The sequence below is a fragment of the Camarhynchus parvulus genome, chromosome 26, assembly GCF_901933205.1.
Source record: "Camarhynchus parvulus chromosome 26, STF_HiC, whole genome shotgun sequence".
Classification (NCBI taxonomy): Eukaryota; Metazoa; Chordata; class Aves; order Passeriformes; family Thraupidae; genus Camarhynchus; species Camarhynchus parvulus.
Genome location: NC_044596.1, coordinates 3,097,652 through 3,118,590, shown reverse-complemented (window position 1 = coordinate 3,118,590; position 20,939 = coordinate 3,097,652). Strand labels below are relative to the sequence as shown.

At 54.0% G+C, this 20,939-nt stretch overlaps 1 protein-coding gene across 1 annotated transcript in view; it reads left to right on the top strand.

Moving 5' to 3' along the window:
- Positions 1-5,965: 5,965 nt before the first annotated feature.
- MAPKAPK2 (MAPK activated protein kinase 2) overlaps positions 5,966-20,939 on the top strand; it is a 37,882-nt gene continuing 22,908 nt past the window's right edge. The window contains exon 1 of the mRNA XM_030965930.1: positions 5,966-6,454. Within this exon, the coding sequence (XP_030821790.1) occupies positions 6,203-6,454 (252 nt within the window). The 5' untranslated portion in view covers positions 5,966-6,202. The remainder of the gene's footprint in view (positions 6,455-20,939) is intronic.

Here is a 20,939-nt window from a genome sequence, read left to right as displayed (position 1 = left end):
TAGGAGAGGGGTAATAGAGTTGAAAAGATGCTGTTAATCACCATCCCAACTATCAATGCCACCTGTAAAGCAGCGGAAGGACTGAAATAAGCACAGGAGGCAGCACAGGAGGTTGCACCGAGGTGTTTTTCCAGCTCAGCTCCCGGCAGCTGCTCCTCTCTCCCAGGAAGCCGCTGCATCCCAGTGCCTGGAAGTGATCCTCGTGCACGGCTTGCAAATCTATTTATAAATCACTGTGGGATCCTTCAGGATGAAAGGAGCTATTCTGACTCGCGTTTATTTCCCAAAAACGCAACCACAAACTTTCTCACGCTGCTCCGCCCAGGACGAGGCTGAGAAATGTCATTTTTATGGACACCCTCTGTCCCACCGGGGCACGGGGTGGGTCCGGCTGGCAGCACCAGCCCCTTGCCAGGGATATTTACCCCGGGCAGCACCGATCTGCGGCAGCAGGAGATGGAGCGATGCCCCTTGGCACCCGGTGGGAAGAGGCAGCAGCTCCAGGGCCGGGATTGCCGTCGGGGATTATCACCCGGCGGTGCTGGCATTCCCGGGCGGGGACGGCTCCCGGACCCTTCCCGCTGGGCATTCCCGGGCTGACACACAGAGCCCGTGATTGTGAGACGTGGCAGGGAATACTGCTCGGGATTAGAGCTGTCTGCCCGCTGCGGGTGAGGATTTTCCTGCCCCTTTCCCGGCCAGCCTGGTGCCTGGCACAGGGCAGGGGACACAGTGCTGTCCCTGGACTCAGCAAGACCTAAGGGACAAACCAGCGTGTCCTGGGTGTCCACCTCAATCAGTGACCCACATCCAGGGAGGGTTTAGCACAAGGTAGGAGAACACTAAAACCCCCCAGCACTGAGCCCTTACTCTGCTTTTCCCAACACAAGGATTTTTCCACCTGAAACTGGAAACTGGATTCACAGCCCACCAGATTATGCCAAATGTACTTCCCCGAGTCACAGTCACAAAAACCACCACTCACAAACACAGAAATGTCCAGGCCCCGAAATAATCGGCTTTTAAAGGGATGGAGCCCAGCTGCCAGGTGAAACCACAGATCCCACACCAGGAAAACCCAAGGCACAGGCTGGGGCAAAGGGACCTGGTTTTAAGGCCAGCACTGCTGTCCCTGGACTCAGCAAGACCTAAGGGACAAACCAGCGTGTCCTGGGTGTCCACCTCAATCAGTGACCCACATCCAGGGAGGGTTTAGCACAAGGCAGGAGAACATTAAAACCTCCCAGCACTGAGCCCTTACTCTGCTTTTCCCAACACAAGGATTTTTCCACCTGGAAACGATCCTGATTCATTGCCCACCAGATGATGTCAAATGTACTTCCCCGAGTCACAGTCACACAAACAAACACAGAAATGTCCAGGCCCTGAAATAATTGGCTTTTAAAGAGATGGAGCCCAGCTGCCAGGTGAAACCACAGATCCCACACCAGGAAAAACCCAAGGCTGGGGCAAAGGGTTTAAGGTCTGGTTTTAAGGCCAGCACTGCTGGCCCTGGCTGGCAGGTCACCCCCTGCCACAGAGGGGTGACAAGGTAAGGCCCTGGAGCAGGAGGAGGCTCTTCCCAGCAGCTGAACCCAGCCTGGCACAGCCCCTGAGCCCTGCATGTGCCACCTCCCAGAACCCTTCTCTCTGCTGGCATCCACACAGAACCCAAATCCCCCCCGCTCTGCCAGCAGAGAGGAGGCATCTGTGTGACAAGATTATGGAGATTAGCCCCATTAGCATAAGCAGCTCCTGGGCTGGCCCTAATCCAGAGGGACAGATGCAGCCCGTGCTGCTGCTGCTGCTGCTGCCCCCAAGGACCTGCGGCAGCTGGGGGACACCATTGTCACCCGTGTCCCCGTGTCAGGGGGGACACTGTGAGCCAGCAGGGAGCCACAGATCCTCCCAGCTCAGCCCAGCCCCTGCAGTGGGCTGGCCACACTGGGACAGGGGGCTGGGGACAATCTGAGGGGTGGCAGTGACCCTGCCGCAGCAGTGCAGCCCTGGGTGAGGGGACAATCTGAGGGGTGGCAGCGAGCACACCCCACCAGCACAGCCCTGTATGAGGGGTTGGGGACAATCCGAGGGGTGGCAGTGACCCCACCCCATCAGCACAGACCTGGGTGAGGGATCTGGGGACAATCCGAGGGGTGGCAGTGACCCTGCCCCACCAGCACAGCCCTGGATGAGGGGTTTGGGGACAATCTGAGTGGTGGCAGTGACCCTGTCCCACCAGCACAGCCCTGGATGAGGGGTTGGGGGCAATCGAGGGATGGCAGTGAGGGATTTGGGGACAATCAAGGGGTGGCAGTGACCGCATCCCGGCAGCGCAGCGCTCCTGCCCCGCACAGGAGCAGCGGGGCTGGCAGGGCTTTACCGGGGCTTTACCCGGTAATATTCATTTGAATATTTGCGAAAAGCCAATCACAAACTAGGCATTTTTTTCACACCAGCATCCGCGTTATTTCATTCCCGCGTCCTACAACGACACCGGAGCCCCCGCGCCGCTCCCGTCCCGCGGCCCCGGGCGCAGCGGGACCCGGCGGGACCCGGGGGCCACCTCGTGGCGGCTCCGGCGATGAGCTCCGAGCCGGGCAGGGAGCCCCCGACACCCGGAACGGGGATCTGGCACCCCTTTATCCCCTCTGTACGACAGATTCGATAATTTGGGGGAAATCCCTCTAATTCTGCATCACCGATGTTCCGCTGTTCATGTTTGCTGTAAGTGGCATAGAAATTAAATTTTTATTTAAATTAAATATTTATGGTCACACTGGGCCTTCCCCTGCCTGCCCCACCATGGTTATTTCTTTAATAAATTCTTTATTTCTTAATAAATTCACACTGAAGGGCTCATTGTTTCCCATTGGCCCCAGCAGAAGATTGCCATTGCAATTACCTTGTGAAAGGTGCAATGATGGACAGAAACATCTGTCCCCATGACTTGGATTTTATAGGAGAAAGCTTAAGTTTATCAACAAGCACGACTTGAAACAGAGCAAGGACAAACTCCCTGCAAGCATCAGATTTACTTCAGAAATTGAGGTAAATTAAAAGGTGCTGAAGAGGCTTGGTGATAGGACAAGGGGGAATGGTTTTAAATTAAAAGATGGGAAGTTTATATTGGGTATTGGGAAGAAATTCTTCGCTGTGAGGGTGGGGAGGCCCTGGCACAGAGCAGCTGTGCCTGCCCCATCCCTGGGAGCATCCAAGGCCAGCCTGGAGCCACCTGGGACAGTGGAAGCTGTCCCTGCCATGGCAGGGGTGGAACTGGACGAGCTTTAGAGTCATCCAACCCAAACCTTGCCACGATTCTGCGATTAATTGATGTGGTTTCCTGGCTCCCCCGAGCCTGCAGAGGGCAGAGGGAAGTGGGGCTGTGCTGCCCCAGCTCCAGGAGCCAGCCCAGCCCTGGCCTCGGGTGAGCAACCAAGGAGGAAACTCCATGGGAAAGCCAGGACCCGAGGCTCCCAAAGTGTGCCTCCTCTGGGCTGCTGTTTATCTTTGAAATAGCTGAAGGCTCGGGTTACAAAGCAAATATGAATGAAACGAAAGGAAACGGAGCAATGAAATGGGTCAGTCATTTTTCCTTTGGCCAGATTCCTCTGTGGAGAAAAAACTTGGCTTTTAAAAGGCTCCTTTCCCCAGACGTGCTGAAACCAGCCCGAGCAAGGGGACGCCAAAGCTGGGAAAACCCCACAGAGCAGCAGCTTTGATCTGTGCTTGCAGGGTCTGTAGGATTTAACTCCCACCCCCAAAACCCCCTTGTTGGCCGGGGTGAGGGGTGCAGCATCTGGGAGATGCTGCAAGGCCCAGAATGAATCCATTGTCCAAGTGGGAAATGTGGTGGTCCCAGGACGAGGGAAGAGACGAGAATCTTGACTCCATGTTCCAGAAGGCTGATTTATTATTTTATGACATATATTATATTAAAAGAAAATTACATGCTAAAACTATACTAAAAGAATAGAAGAAAGAATTTCATCAGAAGGGAACGATAATAAAATCTTGTCACTGCTCACAGCCTCGACACAGGTGGCTGTCATTGGTCACCAAGTAAAAACAATTTCACGTGCTGGGTAAACAATTCTCTAAATCACATTCCAAAGCAGCAAAACATGGAGGAGCTGAAGCTTCTCAGCTTCTCAAGAGAAAAGATCCTGGCAAAAGGATTTTTCATCAAATATATCTGTGACAGGGAAATCTCTCAGCCAACGCTCAGCCAGGAGCGGGGGAAGGCTCTGCTGCTCTCCAGGTTTCGCAGGGAAACTCAGGACTCAGTGAGAGGCACGGGGAGCTCGACAAGAGTTTTATTTATAAAGCTGCCAGCGCCTGGTGTAGGTTTACTCACTCTCCCATCTGGTGACTGTCACTGCCACCTCCTGACAGACGCTCAGTCTCTTGCTGCTAATGACGTACTTTGATTAGCTGGATGTGCTGCTTCGCCCCGCTATTGATCAGCCACTGCCCGTGTAAAACTGGGAGCAGTCCTGTTGGCTTGATTAAAAAGCCTGAGAGGATTTTATCGATCTCAGAAGGTGCTGAGGTGGCAGAGGTGGAGCAGATGGCTCCTGCTGCGGGGTGGCCTTGCCTGTGTGTGGGGACACTCAGAGGCCACAGTGTGCCCTCCCTGTCCTGCCCTTCACTGTCCTGTCCCTTTTTAGGACCTGGATTCTTCTTTCTGGTGGTGACAGCTGCTTGTGGAGGACACGGTGTAGATCCTGTGTACCATGATGTTCCTTCATGCCTTCCCCAGGGCACACTCCCTGCCTTTTGTGGGACAGCTGGGCAAGAGGGATGGATGTCAAAAAACACGTATGTCAAAAAACACATTCTTTACTTAGAAAACAGGGATTATCAGTGTGCCTTTTATATCCATAAATGAAATACCTTGATTTCCCGTGGCACTCTAACAGAAAGAATGCTCACTGGATTTTAGTGGATGTCAGGCAGTTCAAGGTTGCACCTCAGTGTGGATATCTTCTCTTTTAGCCTCATCTTTGTTGGATTCTGGGACGAACATGGACATAGGAGTTAATTTGTTATCATCAGGATGTGGCTGATGATATCAGGCCGACATCAGGCTTTTCTCTTTTTGGACTTGCTTCCCATCCCCTGATGCTCTCTGAGCTGTGGTGTTGGTTACACCTCTTGCCTTCCTGAGCAGAAGAAGTGGCTGTAGATGGAGCGATGGTGGATGAGGTGCTGGGCACCAGCAGTCACTCACCCTCAGAGCAGCCCTTTGTCACCTCAGGATGCTCTTGGGGCAGCGAGGAGAGGCCAGGCACGGGTGGGAAGCTGTTACTGGTTGAATCATACAATCACAGAATGGTTTGGGTCGGAGGGGAAAGATCATCTTATTCCACCCCTGCCACGGGCAGGGACACCTTCCACTGTCCCAGGCTGCTCCAACCTGGCCTGGGACACTTCCAGGGATGGGGCACCCACAGCTCCTCTGAGCACCCTGTGCCAGGGCCTGTCCAACCTCACAGGGAAGATTTTCTCCCTTAATATCCAGCCTAAACCTCCTCTCTTCCAACCTGAGCCCATTCCCCCCTCTCCTGTCCCTCCTTACTTTTCTCAACATTCTTTCCTGTTGTCACCGGAGGGAACACCGCGACCTGTTGCCGCCCCACCGCCGGCTCCAGGGCACCGGGGACACCGGCGGTGGCGGGGCCGGGGCTCTCCGGTACCCATGGGGGACGAACCTCCCCCGGCTCCCCTCGGGCAGCGGCGGGGCCGGGGCTCTCCGGTACCCATGGGGGACCAATCCCCCCCAGCTCCCCTCGGGCAGCGGCGGGGCCGGGGCTCTCCGGTACCCATGGGGGACCAATCCCCCCCGGCTCCCCTCGGGCAGCGGCGGGGCCGGTCCGGCGGGCGCAGGCTCAGCCCCGGGGCCGCCCCGCCCCGTCCCTCCCCCGGCGGCGGCCGGGGCGCTGACATCAGAGCCGGGCCGGCGGGAGGAGGAGGAGGAGGAGGACGACGAGGAGGAGGAGCCGCCGCCGCACCGGAGCCATCGCTCTTGTCGGGGCCGGGGCGCACCGGCGGGGGGCGGCGGCGGCGGCGGCGCTGCTGCTTCACCCCCCGCACCCCCGGCCCGTCCCGCACGGCCCGCGGGGCTCCTCCGCCCTCCCTCCCGCTCGGTGGAGCTTTCCCGGAGCCCTCCCCGAGCCCGCCCGGAGTCCGCCCGGTGCCCGCCATGCTCTCCGGGGCGCCGCCGCCGCCCGCCGGCTTCCCCAGCCCGGCCCCGCCGCCGCAGCCGCCGCCGCCGCCGCCGCCCGCCGCTCCCCCGCACGGGCCGCCGCCGTTCCCGGGCAAGGGCGGCCTGCAGATCCGGAAGAATGCCATCACGGACGACTACAAGGTCACCACGCAAGTGCTGGGGCTCGGCATCAACGGGAAAGTTTTGGAGATCTTCAGTAAGAAGAGCGGCGAGAAGTTCGCGCTCAAGGTGCGCGGGGAGCGGGCGCTGGGACCGAGGGGGACGCGGGGACGGCGCGGGCGCTCGGCCGGGAGGGGCCGGGCGGCGGCAGCGGCGCTGTGACAGTGATGGAAGGTGGCTGCTGCCGGGGGAAGGGGGTCCCGGCGAGGCCATCGGCCGCCCGGACAATGAGCTGCCGCCCGCCCCTCCGGCCGCGCTTTAATCTCGTTTTTTCCCCCCTCCTTTACGAGCAGCGAGACGCGGCTTTCCTGCTTTGTAGCTGGAAATGGCATCTTCGTAGCCTGAAGGGGGGTAGGAATGGAGAGGAGACCGTGGCCTGGCTGGGATCCCCCCAAGGGGATGCACATCTTGGGATGCATCCCCGAGGTGGGGGACACTCCGCGGAACGTGGCGTTCCCTGGGTGGTGTGTGGTGTGAGCATCCCCAGCTGCTCGCTGTCCCCGTTCCGTGTCCCCTCCCGGCTCTGACACCGAGCGCCTGTCGTGCCCCGCTTCCCACCGGGGATATTTCAGCGTTACGATGTTACCCCTTGTCCCTAACTTGCTTCTCTTTGGCAGGCGTGGATAAACAGTGGCTACAAGGTTTGTTAGAGCACGCTCTAGGTGATGGGGCCCTTGTCCTTGTTTTGAAACGAGGTTTTTGAGCAAAGAGGGGAGCGGGTCTCCCTGCCAGCCAGGCTTGGGGAAGTTTGGATGGCTCCTGGCACGCTGGGTGAGGCAGGAGCAAGGCTGGCTGCTGGTGGGAGCGCCGTGTTCTCCAGCATCCGTGCAATTTGCGCCCACACATGAGCTGTTCCAATCCTTGGCGTTACCCCGAGAACTGGGAAGGCTGAAAACACCCCACCTAAACCCATAACCCTCACCTAAACCTGTAACTCCCACCTAAACCTGTAACCCCACTTCTTTTGTGTTTAGAGTTGCCCCTTTGTTGGTGTTTGGGGTTCCTAACTTGAGCAAGGGAACAAAGGTGGGGCTTTGGGGGTACAAGTTGTGCTGCAGAGGTGGTGGAGTGGGCAAGGTATGGTGCTGAAAGTCTGTGGTTAAGGAATTAGGGTCAGTTAGGTGATAGAAATTTGGCTTTTCCTTCAGAAATGCCAAAGGCACTGCTCGTGAGCTGCCCTGTGTTGTACTCCGGGGTGACATTGTGTTGTCATCTCATTGGGTTGAAAATTAGCGAAATCCTCTTCTGTTTTGACAGACGGGCTCCTCCTCGCCTCTGAAGTTGAGTCATGTATTTAAAGCACAGATCCCTGCACTTCCCTCTCGCAGCCCTGAAAGAGGAAGGATGGAGGAGGAGGAGGAGGAGGCCGGAGCTTCCTCTGCCCGCCCTGCCTGGGGCACGGGACTGGCGCTGTCACCCTGCCCGTGCCAGAGCGAGGGGTCAGGCTTGGTGGCGCGTGTCACACGGGTCCCTTGGCTTGTTGAAAACCTCCTGGAGTGCAGGGCTGGGCAGTAGGAGGGTGACACAGTGTGGCTCATGCGGGGTGAGGAATATTCGACACTCAGTCTCTGGTAGGAAAGGGGATTGTCTTGCCTGTCCCCTGTCCTGGCCTCTGCTGGCGTCCCTGACGGGGAGGGACGAGTTCAGCTGAGTGGTTGGACGTGTCCCCGGCTTCTCAAAGAGCAGCACAGCTGCTACTGTAAGTGATTCCCTCCAGCACCTTCCAAACTGCTGCGCTGGGAGTTTGGGCTCTGGGATGGACCCAGGAGTGCCCGTCCGGCCCTCATGATGTGAGCTGCCCTGGTTTACTCCACTGGGATGTTTGGGCTGAGCTGCAGAGCCCAAACTTGGTGTGGGTGACTGCCCCAGACGTGATGTGTGCTGACTTCATTCCCTCCTCAGTACACAGCCGGGCTGACGTCTCTGCTAGAGACCTGTGGGGAGGTATTTGGGTCCAAATTACTCATGGGCTGCAGCAGAGTGGAAAGATGACCTAAAGCAGGATCCACAGAAGTGATTGCATCGAGTTGTCATGTTTCAGATGATGCTTAAAAGAATCCTGATGGCCCATGGCCAGGAGCCACAGCTGAAATCTGTCTGCTGCCTGCTTTGGTTGTGCAGTGAAACTTTCCATTTGGAGTGTCATTCTTTAGGTTTGCTGTTCCAAAATCTTGTATAACAATGCAATCCTTCACTGGAGGATGAGACACACTTATGTCCCTCCCTGATGTGAGCGGTGTCTTCTGGTCATGTTGTGCTTCCTCTTGGGTCACGAGCCACTGTTGTGTTGTTAAAGCTCTTCCTCCCAAATCAAGAGGTGCTTTTGGTAGGGGTTTTTCTGAGATACACTTTGCTGAAGAGAACTTTTCAGTGCCCCAGGAGAGTTTGAGCTTGGGGAAAGTGTTCTAGCAGCAGTGAAAACATAAGGGCCAATTTTCTTCTCCTTCCAGAGCCACAGTCCATGGCAGAGACACATCATTAAATAAAATGCTGCTGTGTGAGAGTTAATGGATGATAGTTCTGCTTGCTGTGTAGCACCTGGGTGAAAACAAGAGGTTCCTCTACTTTTCTTACAGATTCTTGTTCATCTTTCTGTTTCCCACCTCCAATTTTATTGTATTTTTTGGTACCTGAAGCGTGGCATCCCTGAATTACCTGGTGTGAAGCAGCCAGGGATGGTCCCAGTCACTCGTGCCCTGCCCCTTTTGAAGCAGGATGATCTCCTGCAGGCTGGGAACAGAAGGCCTGGGGAGAGGTGATGAATGGAGCTGACATGCCTGGTTCCTTACCCCTTTCTTCCTTGTGCCTTGGTGTGATTTATTAGTAGGCAAAATTAGGCTTGTAATTTCTGTGGAGGCTGCTGTATGTAGGTCACTGCTGGCCTGGCTTGGCAGGGTTGGCTGTGGTCAGGATGCAGTGGTGGGGCTGGGAGCGAGGGCTCTTTGCCTGCTGCAAATTCCACTTTTAAGACTAATCTTTGGGCTGGCTGCCTTAATTCCAGGAGGAAACAGCAGCTAAGCCAGGCTGGAGAGTGGGGACTGGTGTTTCAGGTGATGAGAGTTTTTCTCTGTTGTATGCATTGCTTGATGGAGCTCTTTGTGGAGCAGGTTTCCTTTAAAATAAATGAACAAACCTCGCTGCCGACTTCACCTTCAAAGCAGGAGATCCTCACCTGGGCTGGAGAGCTTTGGAAGGGCTGGAGGAGCTCAGGGCTGTGGAGGCTGCTGGTGGAATTTCTTCTGCAGCATCCTCAGTGCTTTGGGGCGTGTTTGCGAAACTCTGCCTGGCTCTTGCCCTCATCTGATAACCCGTGAGTGATGGTTCCCCTGATGGAGAAGGAGGAAGGAGGATGGTGCTTGTGGTTTGCTGTTCTGGGAAGGTGCCTGGCGTGGAATTAGGGCAGGCAGCTCGCAGCTGATGGCTGAGTGAGTGGATGAGTGAGTTGGTGTAGCCAGAGCGCCCCGTGTCCCTCCAAAAATCCATCTGGGAAAACAGCCCTGAAGTGAGGGAGTAAATGGAGATCCTGGGCTCGTGCTCGTGGCAAACAGCTTGCTGTGTCTGCTGTTCTTCTGCCCCTCTCTCAGTGATGTTTTTTTAATTAGCTCTGCCATGTATTTTATATAATCAGAAGTGTCTTCGCTGTGGCCTTCTGTGCGAGATGTGGTTGAAAAGCTGTGGAAACTGCAGTGACATCACTGGGACTTTTCCAAAGCTGTGGTTTATTATCTCATTGACCAAAGGAGTCTACTGGCTTGGGGTTGGAGTTTGTTTAAACGATTTAGGATTTGCCATAATCTCTGTTAAACACTTCACATGTTCTGAGCAGTCAGAACTAGGACTGTGATGGGCTGATAAGGCCCGGGAGCAGGGGTTTTCTCTTTGGTACGTGCTCAGGAAGTGGTGGGGCTCTTCCTCTCATTAATGATCTAATGCCATCAGCCATGGGTCTTGCAAAAGACGTTTCCCATGTTTGCAGGGGCGGGGAACTGAGGTGCAGTGATTTACTGAACGTCAGAGGTGGCACAGGGCTGGGGAGCTGAGCTGGATGAGAGCACAGCCGCTGCATGTGTGATTTAATAGCCAAATACCACCAGGTCAAACCATGATTTTGCCATTCACGCTGAGCCCTGCTGGCCTTTGGCAAGATTAGTGCTGGCTGTGCCATCACTTCCACACACAGAGCAGGAAAATCTCAGTTACAGGGCAGTGCTGGTTCGTGGGGCTGTGGAGGTGATGGCTGTGCCTTGAGCAGCGAGTGATGCAGAGCAGAGGCTGGGCTTTGCCATGCTCTGAAACAACCAAAACAATGTGTAAATAATAACTGAAATAATAGTGAAATAATACTAAATTAATTACTGAAATAATACTGAAATTATACTAAATTAATAATGGAAATAATACTGGAATAATACTAAATTAATTACTGAAATAATACTGAAATTATACTAAATTAATAACGGAAATAATACTGGAATAAGACTAAATTAATTACTGAAATAGTACTGAAATTATACTAAATTAATAACGGAAATAATACTGGAATAAGACTAAATTAATTACTGAAATAGTACTGAAATTATACTAAATTAATAACGGAAATAATACTGGAATAATACTAAATTAATAACGGAAATAATACGGAAATAATACTAAATTAATAACGGAAATAATACTAAATTAATAACGGAAATAATACTGAGATAATACTGAATTAATAACTGAAATAATACTGAAATAATACTGAAATAGTAACTGAAGCTGTGCAGCCTGAGAGCCAGGTGTCCTGTGCAGGTTTGGTGGGCACAGGTGATGAAAACTCCCGGAAGGTTCCTGCTGAGGGAACCTGAAGGATGGAGTTGGTGACTTCTCTCCTCACAGACAGCTCTGTGTTGTCTGATGAGATGGAGGAGCTCTTGCTGGGCTGCAGGGTGCTGCAGGTACGTGGGAGGCATCTGGAGGAGTGGCTGTAGGAGCAGCATCACTCCAGCTTTGTGATCTGCCATCCCCTCAGCCTTCCCGCTCTGCTCCTGTGCCCCGCACCAGGGTGCTTGGCTCTTTTCAAACCCATCCTTTCACTGTGGTGTTGCTGTCTCTGAGGAGCTGAGAGGGAGGAGCCCTCCTGCCTTCAGAAAGCCTTTGCTCCAGCCTCCCGACCTGCACACGGCCCTGGCTGCAGCACCCAGGCTCCTCTCCAAGCACAACTGGCCCCGCTCGTCTGGCCTCAAGTTGCAGCATTCAGGCAGCATGACCTCACCTCCTGGTTTCCCAGAATAACGTGCTGCCTCCCCTGGGCCCTGCTGGGGCTGCCTGCGGGGCCAGGGTGCCTGCCACAGCCTGGCATGGGCCAGCTCCAGGGCTCTGCCTTGTGCCAGGGTCCCAGGTATCCCTGTGCCCACCCCATGGCTCTGGTTTGTGCCAGGTGTCCCAGGTATCCCTGTGCCCACCCCAGGGCTCTGCCTTGTGCCAGGTGTCCCAGGTATCCCTGTGCCCACCCTGTGCCCACTCCATGGCTCTGCCTTGTGCCAGGTGTCCCAGGTATCCCTGTGCCCACCCTGTGCCTGCTCTATGGTTCTGGTTTGTGCCAGGTGTCCCAGGTAACCCCAGACCTGCTCCAGGGCTCTGCCTTGTGCCAGGTGTCCCAGGTAACCCTGTGCCCACCCCATGGCTCTGGTTTGTGCCAGGTGTCCCAGGTAGCCCTGTACCCACCCCAGCCCAGTCCCAGGGCTCTGCCTTGTGCCAGGTGTCCCAGGTAGCCCTGTGCCCACCCCATGGCTCTGCCTTGTGCCAGGTGTCCCAGGTAACCCTGTGCCCACCCCAGGGCTCTGCCTTGTGCCAGGTGTCCCAGGTAACCCTGTGCCCACCCCAGGGCTCTGCCTTGTGCCAGGTGTCCCAGGTAACCCTGTGCCCACCCCAGGGCTCTGCCTTGTGCCAGGTGTCCCAGGTAGCCCCGTGCCCACCCCAGGCTGCCCAGCTCCTGTGTGGGCTGCACAGGTGAGGCAGCAGCTGGGGGAGGCTCTTCAGGACCTGGCTGATTTTGGAGGAGGCAGAGTTTGAAGCAGGACCAGGGTGATCCCTCCACCAGCTGCAGAGGCTGGCAGGGCAGTGCAGCTTGGCCTGACCACTCCCCAAAAAACCAGTTTGGAGCCTGGGCAGCCACACTGAGTCAGCGCCGTGGTCATCTCTGGGGGTGACAGTGTGGAATTTAACACAACCCTGAGGTCTGTGTCCCACTGAAGGTGGGTCCCATCCTCGTTGCTGAAAGGTGAACAATACCAGCCAGGTCTGGTCTGTTTTGGAAGGAGATGACCCTCAAGGCCCCTTCCAACCAAACCATTTCATGATTCTCTTGCTCTCTGAAAATATGATATATAAAATGTCTTTTCCTTTCAGCTCTGCTAGAACAAGGGCTGTGAGTGTTTCTGGTGCCTTGGGGCTCATTTTGGGGAGAGCTCTCAGCTCTGTGCCCATTCCCCAAAGGAAATGGATGGGGAGCAGTGTGCAGGGGTTGGAGCAAGAGCAGGTCTGAATGCAGAGAGCTTTAACAGCCTTTTAAACTGTTCTGCCTTTGTACCCCGTGGCTGAGTCATTTCAAAGATTTCAGCCCTTTCAGATCCTACCAATGTGAGGTGGGGATTACAGAGGCTGGCAGGTTTAATGGCTGCATTAACTCCCTGCTCCTTTGTGGCCTGGGGAGGGGACTGAGGCACCCAGTCCCTGAGTGCTGCTGGACCTGAGATGACCTGAAACGAGAAAAGTTTTGCTGGAGGTGCTGCGAGCCACAAAAATGTCACGTGGAGAGCATCACTGGGAGGGGGACACAGGATCCACTCTGGGAGCTCCCCTGTGGCTCCATCTTCACTCTGGGGCTGCTGAGGAGGATTCACAGAATAACTGGGTTGGGAGAGACTTTCAAGAGTCCAACCCAGCCCCAACACCTCAGCTGAACCCTGGCACCCAGTGCCACATCCAGGCTTTGTTAAACACACCCAGGGATGGCGAGTTTTCTTTTTTCCTTTTTCCTTTTTCCTTTTTCCTTTTTCCTTTTTCCTTTTTCCTTTTTCCTTTTTCCTTTTTCCTTTTTCCTTTTTCCTTTTTCCTTTTTCCTTTTTCCTTTTTCTTTCTCCCAGGGATGGTGACTCCGCCACCTCCCCGGGCAGAACATTCCAGAACTTTCTCACCCTTTCTGTGAAAATCTTTTCCCTGATACCCAACCTGTGTTTCCCTTGGTGCAGCTGGAGGCTGTGTGCTCTGGTTGTGTCAGTTCCTGCAGACAGAGCCCAGCCCCAGCTGAGCACAGGCACCTTTCAGGAGCTGTGCAGAGCGATGGGGGCAGCCCTGAGTCTCCTTTGCTCCAGGCTGAGCACCCCCAGCTCCCTCAGGGCTTCCTCACAGGGTTTGTGTCCCCAGCCCCTCATGACGTGGAGCAGAAGCCTGGAGTTTGTAACTCCTGTGGTGTATTCCAATTGTTATTAATAATAATTGCCTCCACCTTACTGTATTATTTATTATTTACTATTATATATAATATTAAACATTGTCTATCATTATTATTATATATTATATTAAATAATATATTAAAATATACTTATATATAAATATATATTAAATATTATATAACGATAACGATAACAACAACAACAACAACAACAACAACAACAACAATAATAATAATAATAATAATAATAATAATAATAATAATAATAATAATAAAAATGCCTCCACCTGTAGTGACAGGACAGGATGGTGGCATCTCCCTGTGGGTAAGGGCCTTCCCTCAGTGCAGTGCCCAAGTGCCCTGTGCCATGGGGAGGGCAGGTGAGCTCTGTGGCTCAGGGCTGTGCAGCTGGCACAGCCTTGGCTCTCGTGTGTAATGAGATTATTCAGGCCCTTGGCGTCAGGGCCGCACGTGGTTCCTGCCCTGCGAGCTGCAGCCTAAACCAGAGATAAAGTCCAAAATCCAAACCCAGATCTGAATGTTCCTGGGGCTCCCAGCCAGCCTGGGGCTTTGCTGCTCTGCTCCTGGTGTCCTTATCCGGTTTGGCCTGGACTGGGGATCAGGGGAGGCATGGATTCATTTCCTTTGTCACCATAATTAAGTTTGCTGCTTTGTGCCCTTGGCTGCAGGTGGGTGCCTGTTTTGAGCTCAACCTTTCTGAGGTCAGTTCTGCTGGCCCCAGAATTTGGGGGTCAGGCAGGTTTGGGGTCATTGTGTGCCCCACACTAAGCCTGGGTCACAGCAGGCTGGGACTCCCAGAGTAGATCCTGTGTCCCCTTCCCAGTGATGCTTTCATGTCTTGGGTTTCTGTGGTTGAGATGACCCCCAGGTATTAGAAAATCTTTTTTTCCCAGCCCTGCGACTGAAGAAGTCGATATTTATCCGTTCTGCTTTTCAAGGTTATTTATTTTTTCTTATCTATCCTATTCTTTCTCTGACCTGCTCAGATCTGTCCAGCAGATTGGGTTGTGGCACAGTGACTGCCCTGGAGTGGTGTTAACTTTTTATACTACAAGCTACCTGTACTTTATTTACAATAATTTTCCAATACCTATCACCTATGTTAGACAGTCTGTCTCTACTCTAAACCAATCCAGAAGTGTCACCATCCCAGCAGAAGATGGAGGCCAAGAGGAAGGAGAAGGACAGGACATGCCCAGATTCCTCCATCTTGCTTCTTGAACCCCCATTCTGAAACCCCAAAATTCTACTTTTTCACCCTGTGACAAATTCACTATCATTCTATTCAAAGCCTTGTGGCTTGTAACTCCTCACACAAAGTTGGTAATTGTTTCCATGGGTTAAAATCCAAGGCACAGGTGATTTTTGACTCTGTGCCAAGGTCTCTGAGCCCCCTGCCAGGGTCTTGAGTCCTCCAGGGCAGCCAGAGGAATTTCCTGGGTTCCAACAGAATCCCGGCTATCTCGACAGGGCTGAGGCAAAAGCAGATGCAATCAGGTCCAAACAAACCCAAAAGTATGTGTGTTATGCTCAGCTTAGTCTAACAAGAGCAGTAAATAAGATCAGGAGCAGGGGAGGTGTGTGGTAGCAGGGATGGTTTTGAATTCCAGCAGCAATGAGCCTGCTGGCATCTCCCAGCTCAGAGTTAGGAACAGCTCAAACTTCTGTTCTATTCTATTCTATTCTATTCTATTCTATTCTATTCTATTCTATTCTATTCTATTCTATTCTATTCTATTCTATTCTATTCTATTCTATTCTATTCTATTCTATTCTATTCTATTCTATTCTATTCATTTTGTTCTCTTCTGTTCATTCTATTTAGTGAACCGACCGCTGTGGGTGTCACTGAGCTGTCACCTCAGCTCTGGGCCTCAATGTGGCTCCCAGAGCCGGGCTGAAGGAGCCACTGTCACCTGTGGCAGCCTCCTGCTGTCCCCTGGCGCTCTGGTGTGACTCCCTCATCCTCCTGGGCCGTTTCCCAACCTCTGTGTGCTGGGCAGGTTTGCTGGAGGAGCCCCGGGCAGGCGGTTCTTGCGCAAGAGGCTCTGGGAAGGGCGGGCTTGCCAGGAAGTTTAAACTCAGGTTATCTCCTGGAAGGCATCAGAGCTGTGAATTTGGCGTTTTGGGCTGGTTCCCTCCCGTGCCTCGGGCAGAGCAGTGCTGGCACGGGGACAGGGCTGTTCTGGGGAGCCTGGAGGTGTTCAGCCCTTGCTGGGTGCCTGCCCAGGCTCCTGGAGGCAACATCTGCCCCTTGCTGGCCCAGGAGCTTGGAAGAGGCTTGGGAAGCCTTTTGTTTTTGTCCTCAGTGTTTCCCACAAGGAACTGCCCCGCTGCAGGTGTGAGGGGCTGTGCAGCCCCATGCTGACATCTCCTCTCCATCCCCTCCCACCCTGCTCGTTCCACCTCAGAGCTCAGACTGCCAGTCTCTTGTCTCAGACATCTTTTATGGAAAATCCTTTCCTTAAGATTTTTCCTCCTGAGAAGCTGAGAGGCCTCAAGAACAAAATGTAAACAATGGTTATCTGCTGCTGTAGAATGCAAAAGGTGGATCTGTGATTAGCCCATGTTAGATGTTTGCAATTAATGGCCAATCACAGTCAGCTGGCTCGGACTCTGTCAGAGACACAAGCTTTTCTTATCATTCCTTCTTATTCTATTCTTAGCTAGCCTTCTGATGAAATCCTTGCTTCTATTCTTTTAGTATAGTTTTAATGTAATATATATCATAAAATAATAAATCAAGCCTTCTGAAACATGGAGTCAGCTCCTCATCTCTTCCCTCATTCTCAGACCCCTGTGAACACGGTCACAATCTCTTGTGGTGAGGAGGAGTTGCTGTAAAGAACAGCTCTGCCAGGACATGAGGTGTTCCCTGGGTGCTGGGATTCAGCTCCCTGGGAGTTTTTGAAGTGTCCTGGTGGTCCCAGCTGCTTCCTGCTGGAGGAGACAGCCAGTGATGCTGGGCTGAGGAAAGCTGGCTGAGGAAGATGAGGAGGTTCTGAATGGGTTGGGTGCTGCTGAGCAGCAGCTCGGGCTGGGTGGGAGCCAGAGCTGCTTTTTCCTGGGAGTTTTTGAAATCCCATTCCCCAGCTACCTGCTGCTGGAGGAGACAGCCAGCCCTGCGATGCTGGGCTGATGGAAGCTGGGTGAGGAAGATGACGAGGAGGTTCTGAATGGGTTAAAATGGGTTGGGTGGGAGCCAGAGCTGCTTTTTCCTGGGGACTGTGGAGCAGCTCTGAGGTTCTGCCTCTGCCACAGTCTGGCAGATGATGTTTGAGTGCCTCAGGGCACTGCTTTGGGGTGATACTCCCACTTCTGGGGGAGCTGCAGGTCAGGCATGGCCCTGTGGCTCCAGGTAATGACAGCAAGGAGAGGGTTTAGGAAGCTCAGGGATCCCATTAGCTCAGTTTTGCCAGGCTCTGGCAGCAAGGGCAGTGTGTTCTTAGCAGGTCAGGCACCTCTGGCTTTAACCAAAGCATTCCTTTCACGTTTCCTTCTCCTCAAAGACTGCCCTGAAACAAGCAGGCAAATGTCACTGCAGCAGGGCTGGCCTGGGCCATGCTGCTGATGCTTGCAGGGTTTTAGTGACTGAACTGCTGAACATCGCTGGGCAGCTGGATCTTGTACCCATATTGAGTGCAACCCTGGAAAAATAATCCACAGGATCGTTGGGTTGGAAGAGACCTTCAGGATCATCTGAGTCCAACCCAGCCCCAACCCCTCACCCAAACCCTGGCACCCAGTGCCACATCCAGGCTTTGTTAAACACCCCCAGGGATGGGGACTGCACCACCTCCCCGGGCAGAACATTCCAGAACTTGATTCTTGGATTATGCTCTTTTCTGACCCACAGATGGGGCAACTGAGAGCCATTTTAAAACTTTTATTCCGTTTTCAGTCTCGTGTGAAGGGTGAGACAACACAGATGTTATAATTCACACCATCACAATCAGAAGTTAACTATTTCCTAATTACAATACATTATAAGTGCTTCTTGGCCTATCAGCTTTTGCCACACCATGCTGTAAATGCCTAATTCTCTACAAATTCATTTCCCACACTTTGTCACTCTTTCAGGAAAAAACTTTCTCCTGATACCCAGCCTGTATTTCCCTTGGTGCAGCTGGAGGCTGTGTGCTCTGGTTGTGTCAGTTCCTGCAGACAGAGCCCAGCCCCAGCTGAGCACAGGCGCCTTGCCCTGTGTGAGAGCTGGGGGCAGTGCAGTGTGCGTGCCCTTCCCAGGGGCTCTTCAAGGCTTCATTTCTCTCTGAAATGAGGCTCTGCCGCCTCAGGGTGCTGCTGCAGGCTCTGTGGGGCTGTGCCAGCCCTGTGCCAGCCCCCTGCTCCCCCAGAGCCCCAGGCTCTGCTGCAGGGGCTGCCCAGCCCCGGGGTGGGCGGCAGAGCCGCACAAAGGCTGCCCTGTCTGCTCTTTGGCTTCCCCCAGCCCTGAGCTCTGCTGGTGAATAAGTGGGATTGAAAAAGCTTAAATGCACACAAAGCAGGGCCCAGGAGCCCCGGGCTGACCCCGAGGGAGCAGCTGCCCCCTGCTCACCCTGCCCTGGGGTCCTGGGTAACGCTGCCCTGGGCTTGAGGCTGGCTGAGGGGAGAAGTTTCCTTCTAAAATCTGGCTATGGGAATGCCCAAGGAGTCCAGGCTGTTTGCCAAGGGAGCAGCAATAGCTGCAGGAGGAGATTTTTCTGTTGGTTTGGTTAAATATCCGTGCCTTTATCCTTTTATCCCATCTCCCTTTTAATCGAGCAGGCAAAACGAGTGCAAACCACTTTGCTGCCTGTGGGATTTGGGAGGAAATCAAGGAGCCTGCTGGTAAACACTGTCAAGCAGTGGGGTGCTGAGCATCCGTGGGAGGATCAGTGGCTCTGTCCTGTGAGCTCTCCACACGTGGTTTTGCTGTATAATGAAAAAATAAAAGTACAAAACTGGCTCAGGTTTGATGGGGCTCTGAGCAGCCTGGTTTGGTGGAAGGTGTTTCTGCCCATGGCAAGAGTTGGGATGAGATGATCTTTGGGGTTCCTTTAACCCAAACCATGATTCAGTGACTCCTTTTAGGGTTCCTTTAACCCAAACCACTCCTTGATTCAGTGACTCCTTTTAGGGTTCCTTTTAGGGTTCCTTTTAACCCAAACCATGATTCAGTGAGTTCTTTTAGAGTTCCTTTTAAGCCAAACCATGATTCAGTAAGTTCTTTTAGGGTTCCTTTTAACCCAAACCACGTCTTTTTACCTTAACCCAACCTTCAGTAACTTCTTTTAGGGTTCCTTTTAACCCAAACACTAAAAGTACTCCTTTTTTTTTGGTTCCTTTTAACCCAAACCACGATTCAGTGACTCCTTTTAGGGTTCCTTTTAACCCAAACCACTCCACGATTCAGTGACTCCTTGCTCTGCCTTGAGCCCAGCCTCGGTAGCACCATCAGGGGGGAAATTTTCCCTCTGTTATTTTTGAATTCTGTGCACTTTGCAGTGAGTTTTGCACACTTGTTGGCCTGGTGTTTTGAGGTGATGGTGCTGACTGGGACCCTGCAGGTCCAGGCTCTGCCCCAGCCCCAGCAAAGCTCCCACACGGCTGCTGCTGCTGCCAACAGGTGCTGTGGAGGCTCCTGGGGCTGGAAAAGCCTGCAGGGAGCTGAGAATAGCCACTGTGTCCTGAGAGCTTTCATGTGGTGCCAGCAGGATGCAGAGAAGGGCTTTTTTTAAAAATAGAAACACAACTGTGTGTGTTTTCCTGCTGGCTGAAGGAGTCTCGGCGTGGCTGCTGGAGGAGGAGTGCCCTGCTTGGCTCCTGGGTTGGCAGGAGGCTCTCGGGTTCTCATTGCATCCAGGATTTCCCCTGAAATCCTGCCTGCTGTAGGTAAAGTGGAAGTGTACAGCCTTAGGTAGTGCTGGGTCTCGAGTCTGGGCTGTTGCTTGGCCCTTCAGCCATGTGGGTTGGTGACAAACGGGGGTTGGTGACAAACGGGGGTTGGTGACAAACAGGGGTTTCCACCAGCTCCTGCTGGCTGCTGGGGCTGTACAAGCTCACTGTGATGGGAGGAGGATGAGGAGGGAGCCCTGTGGGGCAGGGACAGCCTGGAGACTGCGCTGAGAGCTTTGGGGAGGTGGCAAAGGAGAGGCTGGTGCGGGCTGTGTGTCCCTGACCAGCTCTGGATCACTCAGTGGGGTACAGTCCCCTCTTGTCCCTCTGCCTTTTCACTGCCATCCCCTCTCCTGGCACACGTGGCTGCTCCTCTCCCTGCCCTGGGCATTGGGTGGTGACAGAAGTGTGTGACTGCTGTGCCAGGGGAGGGGAGCAGGAGCAGGAGGATGAGGATGAGGAGAGAGGCCTGGAGACTGCGCTGAGAGCTTTGGGGAGGTGGCAAAGGGGAGGCTGGTGGGGGCTGTGTGTCCCTGACCAGCTCTGAATTGTCCCCTCTTGTCCCTCTGCCTTTTCATCCCCTCTCCTGGCACACATGGCTGCCCCTCTCCCTGCCCTGGGCATCAGAGCTGGTGGTGACAGGGGTGTGTGAGGGGAGCAGGGGAGGAGGAGGAGGAGGAGGGCTGTTGGTGGCCCTGCCTCTCTGAGCACCTCCGCACACAAAGCCCTGTTATGAACCCCTGAGCTGCTCCTGGCCCAGCCTTTTGCTGCTCCCAGCGCCCTGGCAGCCTCCGGGCTGGCGTGGGCACGGTGCCCGCTGTGGGCACGGTGCCCGCTGTGGGTTCTGCGTGGCTCCAGCCCCTCTGGGTGCTGCCAGGGCGGCTCCCTGCAGCCGGGGGATGCTCTGCTCCGCATCCCCGCACAGCTGGCCTGCACTGACTGCCCTTATCTCAGCAAGGTGTTTGCTGTGCCCTGGTGCTGACAGAGCCCGTGGCAGGGGTGAAGCTGTGTTAAACAAACAGCTGGCGAGGACGGGCTGATGCAAAACGGGGCTGTCGTCACCGAGCTCGGCGGGTGCGTAAATGAAACCCTCCTGAGGCTTGGCACTGCTGGAGGAAACACATCCCAAGGCCATCCTGCCCCCAGTGCTAGGGGCCAGTGGCACTCCAGGAGGGGCTGGCCTTGATGCAGCTTTGTGTTTCAGTTTGGTTTTTTGCCTTTCTT